The sequence below is a fragment of the Paramormyrops kingsleyae genome, chromosome 19, assembly GCF_048594095.1.
Source record: "Paramormyrops kingsleyae isolate MSU_618 chromosome 19, PKINGS_0.4, whole genome shotgun sequence".
In the NCBI taxonomy this organism is placed as follows: Eukaryota; Metazoa; Chordata; class Actinopteri; order Osteoglossiformes; family Mormyridae; genus Paramormyrops; species Paramormyrops kingsleyae.
In genome coordinates, this window is record NC_132815.1 from 12440783 (window position 1) to 12461606 (window position 20824).

General features: G+C 42.9%; 3 protein-coding genes and 1 long non-coding RNA gene across 6 annotated transcripts; 2 read left to right on the forward strand and 2 right to left on the reverse strand.

Annotated features, from left to right (window-relative positions):
• The first annotated feature begins 76 nt into the window (after nt 1–76).
• On the forward strand, nt 77–891 carry LOC111841276 (uncharacterized). Its single transcript, XR_002837634.2, has 2 exons — nt 77–271; nt 647–891. It is a non-coding gene; the product is annotated as an uncharacterized lncRNA (long non-coding RNA).
• Nucleotides 892–2474: 1583 nt separating this feature from the next.
• LOC111841260 (uncharacterized) lies at nt 2475–8382 on the forward strand. The gene is made up of 6 exons (XM_023806870.2): nt 2475–3493; nt 4585–4811; nt 5374–5919; nt 5999–6078; nt 6405–7266; nt 7687–8382. The coding sequence occupies exons 2-6, from the start codon at nt 4677–4679 to the stop codon at nt 7876–7878; spliced, it is 1815 nt and encodes a 604-aa protein (XP_023662638.2). The 5' UTR covers nt 2475–3493; nt 4585–4676; the 3' UTR covers nt 7879–8382.
• A 918-nt stretch (nt 8383–9300) lies between these two features.
• LOC111841353 (E3 ubiquitin-protein ligase rnf146-like) lies at nt 9301–14447 on the reverse strand. 2 transcript variants are annotated; one of them, XM_023807046.2, is made up of 2 exons: nt 14257–14447; nt 9301–11125 (listed from the first exon to the last, which is right to left on the reverse strand). In XM_023807046.2, exon 2 carries the CDS (start codon nt 11122–11124, stop codon nt 10078–10080), a length of 1047 nt encoding a protein of 348 aa, XP_023662814.1. In that variant the 5' UTR covers nt 11125; nt 14257–14447; the 3' UTR covers nt 9301–10077. The 2 variants fall into 2 exon arrangements, with proteins under 2 accessions (XP_023662814.1, XP_023662813.2); XM_023807045.2 differs by lacking the exon at nt 14257–14447 and adding an exon at nt 14068–14237.
• Nucleotides 14448–14745: 298 nt separating this feature from the next.
• LOC111841354 (R-spondin-3-like) lies at nt 14746–20824 on the reverse strand. 2 transcript variants are annotated; one of them, XM_023807048.2, is made up of 6 exons: nt 20148–20824; nt 18159–18362; nt 17701–17850; nt 16964–17149; nt 16737–16870; nt 15266–15469 (listed from the first exon to the last, which is right to left on the reverse strand). In XM_023807048.2, exons 1-6 carry the CDS (start codon nt 20239–20241, stop codon nt 15404–15406), a joined length of 834 nt encoding a protein of 277 aa, XP_023662816.2. In that variant the 5' UTR covers nt 20242–20824; the 3' UTR covers nt 15266–15403. The 2 variants fall into 2 exon arrangements, with proteins under 2 accessions (XP_023662815.2, XP_023662816.2); XM_023807047.2 differs by lacking the exon at nt 16737–16870 and having other exon boundaries at nt 14746–15469; nt 20148–20823.

A 20824-nucleotide genomic window follows, 5' to 3' on the forward strand; every position in this document is an offset into this window, starting at 1 on the left:
CAATTGGCAATGGATCAGGCTCGTCTTAAATAGCCAAATTACCCCACCACGACTAATGCATTCCTACAGCCGTACAGCCGTAATGTCCCCGTTAAAAAGGCTCCTGCAGCTTTAAGGGAACACCAGTGCGTGCAAAGGATTGTGGGTGCACGCGAAACGAGAGCGCGCGGGAAAGCCTTGAAAGAAGAGGTGGTGCGTCGGCAAGCCGGGGTTTGATTGTTCTCGTCAGTAATATGTAGTCGCTGGTTTTATGTATGCGTCACTGACGAATGTAAGTATTAAGCTGTATTATTTATGTAACTGATATGTGACGCTGTACTAATTTAGTTTACCTTGACTGCACTGATATGTTAGCGCGACTTAGGTTGCGTACTGTAACTGTGTTGTAGTTATTGCTGACGAGTGTATCGTTGTATACCCCGGAAAGACATTTGTGTTTCTATCCCGTTATTCCTTTTCATATGGATTATTGCTAATGTACCGTGTTATGTTACGCGTAGCCGAATTTACTGATGTTAATGCATAATATACCATATCGCATTAGGTCAGTGTGCTTAGTCGCAATAGTCAATGTAAGCACTGCAGTAATTTATTTGACTTGTTTGTTATAGCACCATACTCATCTACCTACCTACTTTCCTCCTAGTGTACATCCAACTGACTACGATTAAAATATGCCAGACTGCAGCTAATGGTTCCCCTCTCCTGCTTGTCAATGTGCATCTGGAGTACAGTCATCAAAACTCCCATCTTGCCTGTCCTGAATCGTGACTGATATCCCACAGCGAGTACTACCCTCCTGCAGCAAACACCTTACAGTTTCCCAGGGATGTGTGTCCCCCGCCCCTTTCCCACAATCTCCTTTTTAAATAAAATGTCGTGAACTGTCACTTTATACAGCGACACTTGTGTCCTCTGAGGAAGGCCTCATCTCTTCCATGACTGACATGTATCATGAAACCCGGAGCATTTAGTCTGCTCTGCCAGCTCAACCATACATGCTGTGCGTTTCTTGGCCATAGGTTATCCATTCTCAAATGGGTACCATTTGATTGGTTAGATTCCCATTGCTTTCTGTGATGTGATAGGCTGATACAGGCTAGCATGCAATGTTTCTAACAGGTTGTCCGTTTCTCACTTATCGTTTCAACTATATAACGGTAAGTTCACATATTTATATTATCGAGTCCTATAACATTCCATAATAAGAGAAAAGAAAACGTACTAAAGCACATACCTGCAGCAGTTGTTATAGTTTTGAAATTTTCATTAGTTTTAGTTTTTCAGTTAATTTTTCTGTTTGTTTCTTTTAAGTGTACAAATAGTTTGTTTTGTTTTTATATTATGAACATTTCTAGTTTACTTCAGTTTTTGTTTGGTTTTAGTGTTAGTTTTTTCAGATATGAGGAAAGTCTTGATTTATATAAGCTGAAAATGTTATGATGAAAGAATTCATGACATCAAACATGATTTACAAATCCATTGTTTATTAATGATCTATTATGCAAATACCATTTTTTAAGATATTTGCTTGTTTTCTCTCTGCTGGGCTTTCCCTTTAAAAGTGGCGAAAAGTATACCTGACATAATTTAATTATATTATTATGTTATATTATGAGTATTAGGTCGCAGTCTCGTCTCTGCGTTTTTGTGTGGAAATCTCAGTCTACGTGCTGTTCTCGCTCTGACCATTGGGTGGTGTTCTTTTAAAATAATATTTCAGTTCCATGCACCGCATAAAATATAGGCTCAACAAGATGAAGTTGTTTCCTAAAATCAAACCACCATATGATGCTAGAAATGAAGAGTACCAATAAATTGGGAGTCATCAGAAAGTTCCGTGTTTCTAAAGCTCTGAATTTCCATTGTTTCCCCATTTGTATCCATAGATAGTTTTTGTACATATTAACTTTGACTGTGGTCACTTCTGAAAGATATACTGTATATGGGGCCCACATCAAAAAGGGAATATTCTCATAACACATCTACTTATTAGAGATAGCCATCAGGATCGGATTAGTCATTAGCAATGTTTAAATGCTAGCAAGGAGCCAACATGGGTTTAAAATGAGCTTCAGCGGCAATATCTTATTACAAAACACTGCATCATCATCCATCCATCTGACTCTGTAGATGTGACATCAGCAGTTTTACCCACTGAGCCACTTTGCACTGTCATGTAGCCTATATATTCTATTGCTTTAGACTTAGTTTCATTGCAAAAATGACCAGAGCGTAGCTACTGAGACACACGGTCCCTGTTAGAGGTGAGCAGAGAGTGTAGCTTTATGAAAGGAACTGAATGACCCACAGAGGTAAGAGGAATTTGAGTGCACTGAAAAGCTCGCCAAAGAATAGCATAAATACGAAACGTACATGGTATAATACACTATACAATACGGTATCCAAAGCGAACCGAAAGGGTTTACTTCGGTATCACTTGCGGTTGACGTCGCAGAGAAATAGTCTGGCAACTAACTGCACTGCAAGCTGTTTCATTCCTGAAAAAGTTCACCCGCTTCCTGTACTTTACCAATTGTAATGGATGTTGTTTCACAGAGAAATGAGAGTAAATAACGTCAGTAGGTAATGTGGTACAGATTATGCATTACTTTCTTGTGTGATTTTAAGTAGCGTAAATGTACAACTGGCCAAACAATCAGTTCAGTTATTTTAAAATGTAAGCTAGCTAGCGTCAAAGGAAGTACACCTATACATCAAGAAATTGTGCTTAATAGTTCAGAACGAAATGAATTTGTAGTCTCTTAGTGTAAGTTTACTTGATGTGATTAATACAGTCAACCAGTTTAAATTCACCGATTAAATGAATAACGTAAATCATGTAATTTTCATGCAAAAAGGATGACAGACAGCTGTTTTAGGCTGTTTTATAAAGTGAATTCCATTCTCTGCAAAGTCCCCCAGTTGCTAATGCAACAGGCGAAAGCGCTATATGTGGTTTAGGAAGGGCTGCAGGGCAATCCTCACTAGTAACGACACATGTTAAAAAGGAATAAATTGTAACGTGTGGTTGACCGATGAAACATCACGGGCGCCGGGGTATTTTCGGCGATCGGCCCGGACACATACCATAAACAACTACTGACGCCAGGGCCACATGCTTTTGACAACAGCGGGTCATGGGACCCCGTCTGCACCCTTAAAACGGAGCAGCAACACCGGCTCCTTTATACTAATCGCCGCTACAATGTATGAATCTTTTTCTGGTGGCGTAAATATATTTCCAGCTGTGACGCCTGTTGATGAAACAACTGACGAAATAACACCAGATCCCGACTCCTTGGGGTGGATCTTCATGCCCCAGGGTCACCACATATAAGAAGGCGTGGGCTGGAGCAGCTCACCCTTCGGAAATCTTCTAGAATTTTTCCCGGGTTAGAGGCTGATCGAAGCGCTTTTCGACCCAGATCCGAGTCAGGAAAGTGAGGACCTGCACCGGCTGTCAGAAGTCCGAAAGCGTCGTCAGGAGACGGTGAGTGTTAAGGCAGACTACTTGTAATCTGTGTTTTTATCGTCCGGTCATCATTAGTATGAAATGCTTTGATTATTAACTAGTTAATTAATTAACATATGAAAGAGGTTGCCTTTAAGGACAAAATAAAGAACACTAATAACAAACACAAAGAACTCGAGTAGCATTCATTTCGGTTAAGTGTTTCGACTCTTTTGCACAAAACACAGATATATTTGAAACTTGCAATGCTTGTTCAAATGCCTTTATTGAATAAATCGAAAGTATAAATGTTATAACAGTTTTTATAATAGGCTTACATAAATATCAATATAGGGTCATAGTCTATACAAAAGAAGTGCTGTCTCGTTTTATTAGTGCACTGTCAATGTGAGTTAGTAACGCTGTTATGAATTGTTAGTAACCATCTAATATATTTTGGCTGCGGACTGCTGTGTTAAATATGTGTGATGGCGTCGATCCCAGTGCAGCCTGTTTACAATCCATCCACGATACTGTTGGCATCGTCAGGAAAGACACGACGCTTAGTGACAGGCTGAAAATATCCCAAGTTCTTACATCACTGCATCTATTCTGGCACCACTTACACATCCCGACTCTTAGCTTTCCTTCTGGGATGTTAATTCTGTTGAGGTCATATGTGACATATTTTACCGTAGGAAAATCGAAATACTTCTAGTCGAATTTAGAGAATGGCATCAATTGTGGAAATAACGACGCCTAATAATACAATCAATCGGCGGAAGTTATGTAGCTAAAAAAAGTTAGACAGTCGCCGGAATAGTAAATGAAATAATTGATTTCTTATCACACAGCTATAGAAGTTTTATTTCCCCAATAAATGAGAATGTAACAGCATAACTGTATCTATAAAACTGCCCCTTATTTGATTATATTGAGTACTTTGCTTGGTAAAATGTACATTCTAGGCCTTCAGCACAGTGTATGCCTTCCTACCAATACGACCGAAACTCAGAATAATGTGATCATTTCATATATTGTCATAAATAAATAATATCCATCTCCCAACCACTTCTTCTGGGAAGAGTCAATGTAGCCGCTTTTTTCCCTCTCTGTTATATAACTAAAAGGAAGAGAAAGCTCATTTGGAGCAGTGACCGTCGAGAGGCGCCCTCTAGCTGTTGGGAAAGCACAAGGTATCCTTCTGACAAACGCAGTTGCCATGGACCTGCATTGCTGTGTGGAGCCCCGCGGGCCGTGCTGGGTGCAGGAGACGGCGGAGGGGCTGGACAGCTTCGATGCTGAGTGCAAGGAGTGGGAGAGAGAGCTGAAGGACATGCAGAGGAACATCGAGGAGGTAAGCTGATCTCAAGTGGCCACCTTCAAATGTGGTATGCTAAAATCAGCAGAGGATTAAAGGATTCCTAAGCATCTACTTCTCACTTCTTATCATCATACGAAAAACACTTAGGAAATAATCAGAAATCACCTGGAAACCATTCCAGTAACTCGTGCAAAAGTCCACCTTATTTATAACGTATAATAAATCTGATGCTAAGAAGTACAATAATCACCAAACAAATATGCAAATATATTTGGGAATCGATAAATACAGCACACCTTCCTCTAAAACTTTAAAGAAAAAAATATTAATGCCAAGTTTCTAAAGCAGGGCAGCTTTTTCCTACTTCTGGAGCCCTACCACCCCACAGGGCTCACTGAAGGGCTGCACCTAAGCTCTTCAGGGGGGGGTGGGTAGGTTTCCAGGAGCAGGGGTGGGCAGCCCTGTTCTTAAGGGTTAAAATCTCATATAACACAAAAAAAAAATACTGTTAGTGTGTTTACTAAGACCTCTGTTTTGTTGTATATGGGTTTGTATGTGTGTGTGTCTCATATGTTTTTGTGTGTTAATATTTCAGCTATATAATGAGGTCAAAGCCCGCCGCAAGGAGACAGAGACTGGACCGGGACACAAGTCAGACCCCATCATCCTTAATGGCAGCCTGCATTCCACAGTCTCCACCTTTAATCACCATGGCGATGGCCTCACTGTTTATCAACATAACCATGGAAACCATGACTCCCTCCTTCACTGTAGTAACGGCACCTGTCACCCTCCCTATCCTCTTAACGACAGCCAGAGAGATAAGCCAGCTGGCTACACCAATAGTGCCAACAGTGTCCTGTTTAGTGACCATAGCAACGGCTGGGACAATCATGTCGATTGTAGTAACTATGATTTTGGTAGTCCTATAATTTGCAACAGCAATGGTTGCAGTTTCCCAAGAAAACACAATGGTGACGACGGGCAGGAGCGTGCTATGAGGGAACTGGAAGAAATGCTTCACTGCTGTCTGGGACAAACATCTGAACATCCTGCATATCCCAGCATGTCATCCTACAACCTCCAGAGCATCCAACCCGACTGCAAGTACGAGAATAAGAAAAACACATCATTCAACACAGTAAGTCTCTCTCTCAACATTTTTGTGTCTCCGTATCTCTGTCTTACCAGCACTCAGTCTCATATTTGTTTCACCTAAGGCGCTGGATGAGATTGCCAGAGTTAATGAACAGGTCTACAGCTACCAGAATGAGATAAGAAACATTTCTGAAGATACAAGGTAATGAAACAGAGATACCTAATGTTGGGACACCTTAGGTTATTTTCAGTTAATTTTTTTTTCTTGGTAGAATCTGCCATAGTTAAACTAAATAAATTTGTCAAAGCTGGGTTTAAATCTTTCTTTTTGTTCATCTTCAGAATAGTTACAACTTTCTTGGTCTTACAAAACATGGATGATCGTGGCATAAGCTGGCACTTAAAGTTCTGACAGGATTAATTTTCAAACCTCCTGATATTTTACCCTTTGAATGATAACAGAGATCTTTAAACTTTATTGTTTGACCTAATGTGTTAATTTTATTGACTAGTTTGTTTCTTCTTCAGCCTCAAGAAAGAAACTTTGTCAACAATGGGCAAAGTAGGACCGGAAGAAGAAAATAACAGGAGGAATAAAATGTCTTTACCAGGTGGCCAGTGGTACGATATGTCAAGCTTCCCTGACAAGATGAAGACCACTCACCCTTCTGCCAATTTCTGGCACCCAGACAGCTCAGAAACTCAACTTCCTGTTCCACAGTCCAGCCCTGACAGGAAGTGTGTTGGTCCATGTTCATTCTTAGGACAGAAATGCGTCAGCCCCTCTGTGCTCAGGAAATTTGGAGAGATGCTAAAAGAAAATGAAGGGAAGACCCTGTTGGACTCTGGGCACGTCACCACCGTCATGTCTGTCGGAGCCAAAGACGGAGCCTGCTGCTCTCCTGGCAAGTTAAAAATGTCGGCCCAGAAAAGCAGTTCAGATACTGGATTTCAAAGACGTTCTAACGTTATCAGTTCAAAATGCTCCAGGGGGCAATTACAGCTGACTGGCCATAAAGGAGACCAGATGAATGGCAAGGGCACCACCACCATGGCAAGCACTAAAATCCAAAGCCCTCAGAGAAACAGGACTGTGGCGGGGAAAAAGGTAGAATTTACTGGGATTTTCGTCAAGGGCCCCATATTTGAGGGGGGGCGTTTGGAACAGCAGGGACCTTCCCACACCCAGCAGATAATGGAGGAAGCCATGAACAGCTGGGGGAATTCTGTGGGGTCCCGGCAGCCCAGTGACTGTGGTCTCTACCAGAATGGCTCGTCCGTGCTTCCTGTGAACCAGATCGATGACATCGTCAAGCTGGTAGACATGCTGCAACTTCAGAATCAGTCCAGCTCTTGTAGAAACGCTTGGAGCTCAAAAGCTGCAAAGGAGGTCAGTTCATGCCACATCCAGGCAAACACTCACACAACTGGCAGATATTACAGGCCCTCTCCCAAACAGGCTGACCCCTACACAAACTAATATGCCCACAGTGAGGATTTTTCAACCTTAACTTTCTTTCTTGCCTCTGATTCATTCAAGTTGAGATCTGTCCATGCAGGACGGTTTCAGAATCGTGGCAGAACTGTCACAGTTAGTCTCCCAGTGATCTGATCTAAGCAGGATCCACATTCTTTTTAAACAAACTCCAGGAGTTTTTCCTCACAGTTTGACGCTGAAGATGTTATTTTTTTCTATTTTTCTTGCTACCCAGTTTGACTTCCTTACTAGTGATTTAAAACTGATTGCATGCCTTCATTCCTTATACCCTGCTGTAGTTTGTAGGATTTAATTTTGCCATATGTTCCCCAGGAGACCACCGTGTCCATCTCCGCACCCGTCTCCAGGCCCTTCTCCCGTCCTGCCCGTCCAATGAACCAGCGCCTACCGTCCCGCTGGGCAGGCCGTGGCACCGTGACCGGCGCCACCTTAGGCTCCAGCCCTCCCGGAAGGAAGCAGACCTCTCGCTCTTTCTCGCGCCAAACCGAGACAATCATCATGTGACACGCGGAAGAGACTGCATGTCCCCTCTGTAAATAAGCAGGACTGATATTTCTGCAGCGGTGGGAAGCACTTCAGCCATGGACTAAATACGCACTCAGCGTATTTTAAGAACGGATCGCGCGGCGTAAAGGAAATGCTATATGCCTTCATAGAAATTCCAGCGGTTTCCCTGGCCTCCTCTATTTCTGTGCCAGACTTGAGTACATTCATCCCCCGTTTGATTCTTCCACTGCTTCAGCGATCGCTGTATTATAAGCTGCCGGAGTTCCATGCAGGACTTCATTGGGCATTTGCGTCCAATCGGATCACATGACACATAGGTCAGTGACGATACACAAAAATAAAAGGATAATTCCGTTTTTAATAAAAATATTTATGTGTAGCTATGAGCTGGCCTTATTCTGAAACTTAAATGAGTGTTTGGTTTTGTTCCATTTTTAATAAATTGAAATCTTATGAGCATTTCACTTATTAAAATAAATAAATAAATAGAATCATACATTGCATTTTGTGATATTTCTGTACACCCCAATCTGAGCTGTCCAGATGTTTAAAATATCGTCCACTTACACCCAATGGGCAGTTTTTCAGGCATCCCTGCTTACTAATGCAAACAGGGAAATCAGATCACTAAGCATTACAATGGCTAAGATGCCTAATGTACACGATTTTAACAATGCAATTCCAGCATATAACCAGCTACCCTCATAGGGTTTTCATGTAATAGTGTCTAGAATTTACAGGGGAAGGTAAACAAAACACATCCAGTCAATGGCATTTCAGTGGCCGAAAATACTGCTTTTCTGCCCTCAAACGCCAGCAACACACCAGCACTCAACATGTAAACACACACTTCACAGCCAAGATATCTGAAGGCAAATGGCTCATTAGCAGTGTTTCTGGCCACGTGTTACCCGGCCTGGCAGGCAACACGACTAAAATAGCAAGTGGCTGCCAGAAATCTTAGCCTGGCGTCACTTCTGACCTATGTGCTCGATTCATTTGTGTTTGTTTATATATCTCTAATGAAAGACTCTCTGGCTCCCCCTAAAGGAAAGAGTATTCAGCATATTTTTATATAGTTGACCTTTGGATGGCAGACAGGTGACTGCAAGATGTACAGAAACCAATTGTTTACATTTTTTAAATAAGGCCTGATTGTCAAAAGCTCCTAGCATATATTAGGTGATTTTTCTACAGAATCAGTTACAGTGCCTTTGCGTCAAAGTGCCTCTCCTTGTATCTGATTATCTGCGCGTGATTTGCAATACCACAAACCACCCACTAGATGGCAACAAAAACACCCAAATTAACATGCACAAAGGTGTCCAGTTCACTCAACAGAACAAATTTGGGATTCAGAGAAAGCTCCACAGTCAGGCTCCTACTCCAGCTCTCTGTGACACCACATTACACTCCATGTATTTTGGATGAGAAATTGACATACTTTATTAATGTTAACTTACAAATCATGTAACAAAATATTACAGTAAAACAAGTAATAGAGGAAAAGCTATACTTTCTAAAAGACTGCAAGACAATTTGGAAGCGAACACATGACAGTGAACATTGGTAGTAAAAGGTAAAAATACTGAATAAAAAATAACATGTCAGATGAGTGTACATAAATCTTCAATTCCAGGTTATGACTCCAAAACCAGACCCAAAAAAAATTTACTAAATCTTAGAACCAAAAATTGAGTCTTCTGCCAAAAAGGTTTAGGTACCTTTCTCAGATAACACATGCACGTGTTATGAATATTATAGAATATTAAGATGGAATATGAAGTCAACACCCAAACACCATGCTTAGCTTATGACACACTCATTTAGGACATTATTTTGGATACCCACCAACAGAAGGAAATAGCATAATATACATTTTTAATGAGTCCATAACAGCCTAAACACTGACAAAATAAACCACTAAAAAATATCAGCCCTATCAATAGATACATAAGATTTACTCTGAAAAGACACCTTTTCCCGCAAAACACTTGGTCTCCATTAAGTTTTTTTTTTTTTAATTATTATTAGTTTTGTTTCTTTATTGGTAAGTTTGGTCTTCCCTCCCTCCCACCACAGGTGTGCCTAGTTACTCAGACAATAGCAAGTTTTAGAAATGTGGAGGTTAACCTTGTTTAGTGCAACTTTCTTGTTCCAGTTGTTGGGTTGGTTTGAGACCAGGAAGGTCAAAGGTTACACTTCAGTCACAGTACACTGACCATCGGGTCTCCTTGACCTACTGCTGCTCCCAGCCCCACCGCTGCTGCTGGACGACTCAGCACCAGGGGGCGACAAATCCCCCTGGCTCTCTCTTAAATTAACCTGCAGTGGCAATCCCTGCCTACTTGGTGCTCTGTCGTGGTCGGCTTCCTCCCGTCCGTAGTACTCATATTCCTCTTCTTCGCTGCTCCCTGACTCAGACTCGTCCACAGAGGTGTTTGGGGCAACTTCCCCACCTTCGTCCTCTTCGTCCTCATCCTCCTCCTCCTCAGCCCTGGGCTGATGTTGCCTGGCCGGCAGGGAAATGTGCAGCTGGGCGAGGGAGCTCTCGACAGAGCTGCTGTCAGTGGAGGGGGATGTGGGGCTAGTGGGGGCCTGGACAGACCCTGCCTGCGATCCTGCAGCGTCCGCGCCGTCGGCCGAGCTGTCCCGATCGGGTGTTGCTGCCCCTGTCTCTGTGTCCAGGCGGAGTCCCGCTACCCCCTTCTTGGGGATGTCCACGATGTCCCGCTTCATCCTGCGGCGCCGGCTATGTTCGTTACGGCGGTACTGCACCATGTTCTCCAGGTCCGCCACATACAGGAAGCCAGCGATCAGCATCTCTGTGCTCTTCTTGCCCTTGGCGTAGGCGTCCTCCAGCTCGCGGCTGGTGCGTTCGTCATACTGCCACCAGCCGTTGCGGCCCTCGTAGTACCAGGCGTAGTCCCCGTGGCCACGGCCCGCCGCCCTCAGTTCCTCGGGTGACAGTAAGGTGGGCCGCTCCAGGAAATCCTCGGGGACCTCCTGCCTGCAGAGGGCGCACCTCTTGCTCTGCCAGGAGGCACCCTTCACGCACAGGAAGCAGAACACGTGCCGGCAGGGGAGCCGCACCGGGTGGACACAGGTCTGCAGGCAGATGGCGCACTCCGGGACTGGAAGGGCGGGGGACGAGCTGCCCGGGCCAGAGCACGCCTCCCCACCTCCTTTCCGGCTTGAAGGAAGCATGTTGACAGACTGGTCAACCTCACCACAGCCAGCCATCCTGCACAAGACACATCAATGCACTTCAGAGCAGATAGACTCGGGTTATCTAGCAGAGGCCCAAACCCTAGGGGTGCTCTATTTTTGATAGGTATTTGCGAGGCATTAAACATGCACAAAACTTGTAATCGTTCAGAAAAACCTTTAAATTGCTGGCAGATCTGGAGTCTCTTATCCAAACGTCATACCATGACCCAGATACAGGTGACGGACAAAAGTAACGGAAACATGTAACAATATTTTAATATCAAGGATCATGACCACCCTTTGCATTCAGAACAGCTCCGAGCAAATTCCAGCACAGTGAAACTCACGACACTTGTGATGAGTTGTTGAGACCGGATCACAAAGGTGCTGACTGGTCTACTGTAGTTTTTGAAACTGTGCTTTTTGTGGTGTTAAGTAACTAATTCTGTTACATATCCATCCATGTCAATAAGTTTAGACTTGTGACAGTGACTTCACTTTGCAGTTTGCACTGGTAGTTTGTCTATGTTTAGTATGTTTTTTTTTATACTATTCCCTCATAGCACATTAATTTTAGCAAATTCAGAAACCAATGCACGTGCGATTTGAGCACAGACTGTACGGCCTCTTTGGAAACTTTAGTTGCCTTATGTTGTGCTGATTGTCAGAACTCCGGTGACACGCTGCTATCTGTCATTCAAGCTAATATGAGTCACAGTTCTAGCTACAGCTGTAAAATATGACTTAATTTCTTCAAATTTAAAGTGAGGTGGCATTCTCTTTACTCTGATCACCCATGAATACCATCTTAAATCTCATCAAAGAATTTACATTACATAAAGCAGGTTCTTTTGCTTCTTGTTTCAGAATAAGCTATGCAAGGTGAGTAGGCGTGTTGGTTGCTCACAGTCGTAATCCAGGTAAATTCCTGTTTATGCATGTATTAAATTTGGAATATCTGTGGAGTAATACCAACAGAAAACCGCAAACATATTTCTGGGTGAAGATCTTATTACAATTTCTCTGAGTATCTATATTTCGGCTGTAGAAACACCAACGTTTATGAAAGCAGCATGCGCAAGTCAGAGAAAATATAAAGTAATATACACTACTCACAAACAGTTAGGAATATTTGGCTTTCGGGTGAAATTTGAGGAAAATATAATATCGCTGTAGTGTGAACTTTTTACATCATGAAAGTAGGGGATTTAAGTAAAATCATGCAATGGTGATTTCCTCATCTCAAACAATTTATGGAAACAAATGCCAACAGCAGTGGTGAATGTACCACAACAAAAATGTCAATGTCTCAATAACGTGTCATGTGCCCTTGAGCATCAATTACAGCTTGACAACGGCGTCTCATGCTGTTCACAAGTCGACTTATTGTCTGCTGAGGCACGGTATCCCACTCTTCTTGAAGGGCAGCCCTCAGGTCATTGAGGTTCTGGGGTACAGAGTTATGAGCCTGTGTACGGCGACTCAGCTGATCCCATAGGGTTTCTATGGGATTCAGGTCTGGAGAAAGTGCAGGCCACTCCATTTGAGGTACCCCAATCTCCAGCAGCCGTTACCTAATGAGCCAACCTGGATGAGCTGGAGCGTTGTCGTCCATGAAGATGAAATTAGGCCTGTGTTGTTCATGCAGTGGCACAATGACTGGATTAATGATGTTATTCAGGTAGTATGGGCTTGTCCACTTCTATGCCTTTCTGTGACCCTTACAGTCTCTCTGTATCTCTGTTGCAACCTGCTGATGACACTCTAAGCTCAGTGGCCACTTACGTCTGAGAACATCCTGTTTGAAGCCTCGCGATGGCGAGGTACTGGTGCTCAATTGTTAGGCGTCGTCTTAGTCTCATGATGTCAAAATGTGAACAGCTTGACGAGGAGGACTGTTTGAATACCAGTTCTTATGGAACCAGGAAATGTATTGGTCGATTCATGGATCAAACACCTGTTGTGAATTTTGCTGTTAAGGTCCTTGTTAGAGAACAGAAAATTATGTACAAGCTGAAACATTGAACAGTTGGACATGTGCATTCAAAAGTTCAGGGAAGGTCACATTAAGTTCACCTGTTATAGTATAGTAAGGTTATAGTGAATTTTAGGTTCATTCTGAAATATCACCCGAAAGTATTTTTGTGAGTAGTGTATAACCCAATTATTATAAGTAATCTAATCTAGTAATATACCCCACAAGCCATAGCAACCCTTGAGTATCCTTAACAGATTCCAGCAAAACCATCATGACAAAACGTTAGGACAGTGATGGAAATGCATCGGATTCGACTTGGGAAAATTTCTGTTTAGTCGCGTTGTATTCAAAAGCGAGTATTAACTGCAGTTACAAATCGGCCAGGAAAAGAAATAGAGTCGAAATAAAACTACGGCGAAGAAACAACGTGATTTTAAAAAGACGAAAACCAATTAAAACCAGCTGAACGGGTTTGACCTTCGGTCTATGACAGGTATTTTAAATAACCAAATAAAAAAAACCTTCACACACACTTCTGAATGGTACAATAATACTAAAGAGGGTGGGGCTCCTGGTCCCTGGAGTACTGAAGAAAAAAAACTGATCGCTGGTGTTTTGATAATGAAATCAAAACGATCCGGCGGCCTTAAGTGAGAAACACTGTAACTGCGACCCAATTTAAAGTGGCACTTAACGGAGGACAGCGCGGCCATCCGGGTGCGCGTGCGGTCAGCCGGAAGGTGCATCGAGGCGCCGGACCAAAAATGACCCCTAAAGGACCGTACTCGCTGGCCGAACCGCGCAATGCCGCCCGGCCCGCTTCCAGGAGCTCGATGGTGCTCAGATCCCGGCTTGTCTTTGTCTCCAAGATAGCCTGGCAGCACCAGCTCATTGAAATGGAGGAGGAGGTGTCACAAGCCCAATAAGAACAAACAAAAAAATTAAAAATGACTAACCCGCAACCGAAACCAGAAGGGATATAAAAACATGCCTCAGACCTCAAAACGGCCCAGTCATAACCAGGCCAGCGGATAGGATCGGTCCGTCGGCAGAGGCAGAAGCACCTCGGCGGCCTCGCGTCTTTCATGCCCAGCCGTAACAATAAAACCTGTTGTGTGTATGACCAGCTTCGGCCATCACAGCCCACCCTACGCCGCTCACTGCGTCCAAGCACACCCCCAGCTCACCTGTCACGAATCCTGCGCCCCTCAGCAAGCCGCAGTTCCCGTCATCTGTAACCAGTTAGTCACGCAACGATATTTACGATTATTACAGCCTGATTACGGATTTAACAGAATCCCTTTCCTACCCCTACTTTCTCTTGTTCCCTAAAAAAACACTCGGACGTCACACGCAACGCGATGACGCAATCGCGTTTACTTACGACGCTACGCACTACAAAATTCGATGCCAGATATCCGGGGATACCAATGGAGAGTATCTTAAACAGCTTTTTGCAGCCTGCTGCGTTGTCTTGATCCCATCTGTGACATTTGGGTTTAGTCTTTAGAAACTCACTCCCGTCGCTTGGTTGGGTACGGTAAATTAACCGTATTGTTTTAAGCAGCAAAGTGGACATAGAAAAAAATCTGTTAAATGTCAATATAAAATGTAAATATAATGTTCTAAAACTGTTTCGAAAAAATATTTTAGAATAATTCACAGCGTCTAAGAAATGGAAAACTCAGATTTTTATTGAATGTGTATATTGGAGATGTTCACATACAAATATAAGTATGTAAGATATGCAAATGCAGCAACAGAAGTAGAGTCATTCTACACCGGCATTAATTATATTTTGTTGCGTTACTTTACATATGCAGCAAAAGTATATAAATATTCCCATTCTGAATATGTGTGTACGCTGTATCCCTCATTCCGACTTGGAGAGCTAGGATTCTTGCAGTGATTGTTTTTCCCTGAATGGTTAACATTGTCTGTCATGCACATACATTGTATTATTAACTTTACAACAGTATTCCTATCTGCAGAGGTGGGAAGTTGAAGTCCATAAGGTACAAATCCAGACCAAGGTTTTCTTTCAACCAACCAATTGAGTACTCATTGATTGCGACTCTCTATGCTAAATTGGTTGGTTGAAACAAAACCTTGGTCTGGATTTGTACTTTCTGGACCTGAATGTTCCACCTCTGCCTGTCTGCAGCGCTTGGCACAGTGGTTGATGTTATTGTGTGCCATCTGTTATTAGGTGCTGACTCCCGTGCTGACTCCCGTGCTGACTCCCGTTCTGCCCCCCTGCCGCCTCTATATTGTGTGCTGTATGCGTTTGCTGAGTCCCCCGTGTCTTTTTTCTGCCGTTGCCTCCCTCTCCTTTCAGTCGCATATTTTCACCTTCCCACTTTCTCTTCCTGCCGCTCTGTTTTTCTCTGTGCAGTCTCCCTGTACAGAAGAACACAAACAGAATGGTGACCAGCGTTAGAAACAGCTGAAATGGGACAGGATGACATTCCAGCTAAAACACCGAGCCTGAGGACATCACAAGTCCGCTGGCTATGGATTTACTCCTCTGACTCAGCAGTGAGATTTACACCAGTGTTAAATAATTTGTAACTCCCTTTGGTTCTGCTAGCGTTGTTCTTCTTCCACATAATCAGTTTTGGGGGATGTGCGGGAGCAGGTGGTGTGGTGAGTAGCACTGTAGCTTCACAGCTGCAAGGTTAGGGGCGTGATTCCTGCTTGTAGTGCCTGTCTGCAGAGCTTGTGTGCTCTTCCACAGCGCGGTAGGAATCTGTTCTCATGTCTGGAAAGGTTCAAATATTGTAGCTGGCAGAATAATCATAACACTGTTGCGCCGTAACCCCTGTTTATACTGGGATCCAAGATCCTTCCTACAGTTCAAAAACATACAGTTAGGCTACTGCTTTATGTATGTGATTATCCAGTGTGTACAGTGTGGACAGGCTCCTTACAAAAAACCCTCCCCAAGACGCTGATCCAGATAAGAAGATAGACATTCAGTGGTGGGCCATGGGGGCTTATTCTTTAGGGAAGCACACTTGTAATTGAAAGATTACTGGTTCAAATCCCCGACAAGCAAGGAACTGCTCCCTGAATTAGCTGCCCCCTGCTACATCACGATGTCACATATGGGTTAATTGCAGGGGACAAGTTTCGTTGTTGTGCACTGTGTGCTAGAGTAAGTCAGCGATGCCTGATCACTTCACTTTTTAAAGGAATGGAGGACATGGCAATGAGTGTAACGCCTTGTGATACCACCAGGGGGTGCTAAATTGCTTATTATCGGTATCTTCCAGGTTAGCGATGATTGGGGCTGACAGAATGTGGGAACACATTTTTAGTTAATAAAAGGAAATTTAAAAAATGAGAAACTGATAAAATAATAAATGTAAAATATAAAAAAACAGGATGACCACTGTGCTAATCCAATTAGACCCCTAAATTACACTGGCTTATTCCTGATGGGCAGTCATGTTTACTGTCCTTCCTCTTACACTAACTAACTAATTAACTAATTTAATAAGTGGTGAATGTCAGCTGCAAGGCCCATTATGCTGTGAGAATGGCATTAAGCTACAGCCAGCAGATACATTCCCATGCAAATGGATGACGCCTTAGCTTTTCATGATGAGTCAAACACAGACTTTGTGGAATTATGCTGACAAATTTGAGCAGTTCATTGTTGTACTTCTTTATGTTCCCATCTGCGTGCTCTTAAGTAGTGTTTCCCAACCCGGTCCTTGAGAACCCCCAGATGCTCCATGTTTTTGCTCCATCCAGGCTCTCTGCATGACTGTCCACATTTTTGCTCCCAGTAGGGTGCTGGGAGGGAGCAAAAACACAGACTGTCTTTGGGGTACAGCATATCCTGCTTGCTGCTGAAATTAGTGTATTTATCTGAAGGCATTTGGCTACCTGGACATTTCTTCCTCCTGATGAAACACTCTCTGGTCTCATAGGTGACAGAACAGGGATTTCCGCCGTTGGATGGTAGCTGAAGGATGCGTCGAACCCTCGTCTGTTCACCTGCCCTGAATCCACACGTACTTCCTCTGTGAGAACATGCGCTCCAGGTGCTCCACTCATTCACTTCACAGTACACTGAGGGAGACAGAGAAGGCAGGAAAATGCCCGTTTATATTGAAGGGAGAAGATCCTGTTGTCTTTACTGGGGTTGAGATGGACGTGACCCAGCTGGGTGAGAGGAGGAGTTGTTGGGTTTTTAAGAAAAAGGTACTTGCAAGCCGTAGTGCTTAGGGTGTGGGGTTTTGTTGAGGACGCTTTGTTAACGATCTCTTTATGAACATAGAACTACTGTGCACAAATGTTGCAATGTTTCCTCTAGTAGGATAATATCACCCTGTGGGGTGATATTATCAGAACAGCGATGAAAACCAAGCACTTTAGACTGGAGGTCCGAGGCTGGAACAGCAGAAGTAGTGGTGAAGAACAAGTGTGGTGTAGGCTGGATTGTTAAGGTGCATTTAAGTAAATAAATGTTATTATTCACAAACTAACGCAATAGAATAGCACAGACCTCCATACAGTTATGCAGTATTGATTTATGAGAGTGACGCATTAGTGTGCAATAGTTGCATTACTGTTCCCAGTGACATCACTGTAAGGGGGAGGGAGTTTCCTCAGTTGCACACCTTTAGCAGGGATGCACTCCCACAACGTGCTGTCTGGCACCAGCCCTTCTGGGCAGCCCCTGTGGCACTTCCCTCGGTGCAGATATTGCCCTTCCCTGCACCGTGTGCAGAAGGTGCCTGTGAAGTTGCAGTCGCAGTCCAGGTGGCACTCTGGGACAGAGGGAGGGGCACCGTCTTACTTGCATTTATGGAGATCACTCGTCATCACTCCAGACACTCATGCAGCCTTACAGATTTCAATCACTTCCTCTCCTACCTCATGGGAGTTTTGCAAAAATGTAGAAAAAGAAACCGATTGGTTCAGAGACATAACCAGTCATATTGTAGAGGAGGCAGGACCAACCAATCAGATGTCTTGGTCCCACCTCCTCTAGTTGCTTAGACCCACCTCTTCTACAGTCCGATTTATCAGTCTGATATTTTCTGGTTATCTCTCTGACCCAATCAGCAGGACTTACTCATGCACTTGTTGACGTCTCGAGAGCGGGTGTGATAGTATCCGTTGGGGCAAGAGAGCAGACACAGGCCCGTCTGCCTCATGTCATGGCGCACCAGGAGGAAAAAGTACCGGGGCTTGCATGTCAGGCAGCCATTGGTGCGTGAACATGTCAGGCAGCCGCGGTCCCTCTCCAATTCCCCACAGAATTCCTCAGGAGTCCCTGCTGCGGGGGCGGGGGGGGGGGGGGGGGGGGGTTAGTGGAGTAGAGGGATCTGATGTTACACGTTTCCTGTGTGCCTATGTTGGGCCAGATTAATTTCTGTTGGCTTGTATGTTCATAAAAAGGCTTTTTTTTCCTGTAGTTCTGTGCATCTCTAGTTTGATCTGGTCCTGCATCCCCTACAGTTGCACATTGGTGGTGTCTGCGTGACACTGAGCATGAATCTGCTGCACTCACAGGTGCAGGTCTAAACGAGCAACCGCTTCACTGTCATTCACAGTGATGGAGACCTTCTCATTTCGGAACATGAGCGCTGAAGTATATTGTTCTCACAGGTTCCCACCAAAAGCTTAGATTTTGAGCACTCAGTTCTCGTATAATAGTTGGTTTTTTTTTTTTGCATTTTTATGAAATGTTTTTCATTATTATACAGCTTTCGAAAAAAGGGAGACCATTATATTTTTAAACAAATCTGCATTTTTAAATACTGGTTTAATCCTGGTTCTGTTGGCAGAAGGCTACGCTGGGCAGCAGGATGCTTCCAGGTTCAAAATTTCTAAAATGGCAGTACACAAGAATAAGGTGAGGCAGGAAAAACTGGGAACGACCAGAAACCAGCCAGGTAAAAGGTGGAAGTGACTTTCTAATGCCAGAGATGACCGTTAACTTATCCGACATGAATCGAAGGATGACATAAAGTGAATTGGAAACATTAAGTGCAGATGTGAAGTGCACTGCTAGGACAGTTAGGATCAGGCTCCTAGAGCGGGACTGAAGTCCCATAAAGCAAGGAAGAAGCTCTTCATCAACGAGAAACAAAGAACCAGGCTGCAGTTTGCCAAAAAATATGTATTATTCAAAGACGCAGAGCCATAAATTGAGAAATGAGTGAAACTAAAAAATGTGCAGTGGTCTCAATTATTTCCGCAGCTGTACATGTAAAACAAATCTAAAATTTATCTTAATGGTTTCTGATAATTATAGGTGAGTTTTAAATCAGCTATGTAAGTTATTCAATCAACTGAAATCATTACTATGATATGAATATCCTTTTTATTATAGAAATAAAATTAATAACCGTACATAACCTATGTGCACTTATGACAAGACGGGAACGCATCCAAATGATGTAGCCTAATGGTTTTTAAAGTAATCATACAACAATTTACTTGCTCTTTTAGTCAATAGTCACGGTCCTATATTTCAAATTTATATTATTCAAATAGCACATCTTTTGTACCTTATTACGTAAGGCGCACTGCGGTCTTTAATGTTTGCCAATAATTTGAAGATCACTGAAGCTGCCCAGAGTAGACGTATTATTAGTTGAGATGGAGCGAACAAATATACAGTAATTAACTAACGTGACCTTTCTCAAATATTGGAAACATTACCTGATTCATACGAGAAGTTTGGAATGTATTGTCATAATGTAAAACTGCATTATTTTTAATCGACGTGTTTAAAATAAGCCACAATTCCTTTAATATGAAGTATCTGCCTAACCTAATTATCTTCATAATTAGCGCAGTTGACGATTAAATATCAACACAACAAAACCAAAGAAACACGAGTCCTATAAACAATTAAGATTGAATCTACTCGTCCAAATTGTCAAACTTCGAGACTCCCTATGCGTTATGCATTATAGTAATCGATTTATATCTGTAGGGAAGAATTAAATAACAGTACAACTGCTGTAAAAACAGGCACATCAGATATGGTCAGAAAGCTCTTCATTCACAGCTCAATACCCTCAATGAGCATCATTATCCCAAATATACTTACGATGGTCCCGCAGCTGTGCAACGACGCGTTGCAGGAAATCGGTATATTCCGTTATGTGCAAAATCAAAATAATCGGGAACAAGTGTAATTGCATAGTAATCCGGAAATTGTGCTGTCCGTAAATACCAATGTCCTCCAACAAAGGTTGGATGAAGTTAGTTATTTTTGTTTTTTTTTTAATTATAATTATTGTTGCACCGTTTAACAAAACGAATTTGTATTATGGTTACTGAAGCAACAGCATCCTTTGCAGTACGAATATTTCTGGCAGATTTCCACAAGCTCCCATGACTTTTCCATTTGTCATCCAGGAAAATCGTATAAAAGATAAAAAACGACACCACCGCAGACTTCAAAGTTTTTTTAACGGGATAAAAATGTCCAAACCTGTTTAAATTCCTTGATCTGTATTCAGACAAGCCTTGAAAACCAGAGCATATCTATATAGTTATAAAAAAGCTTCACCGATCCACTCTTTTTAAAAAAATATGCAGGTCATTACGGCATTACCTAGTATTAACGGAATAATTCGGTGTCACAATTTTGTTGGTAAATACAATTTGTCTGAAGCTAAATCTGCATATATAGTTTGTTTTTATTTTTTGGGTCATGACCGTCTGGCAGCATCCTGTTAAGCGTCTCAGTTGGTGGTTAACTCGACAAAATGTATTCCACGT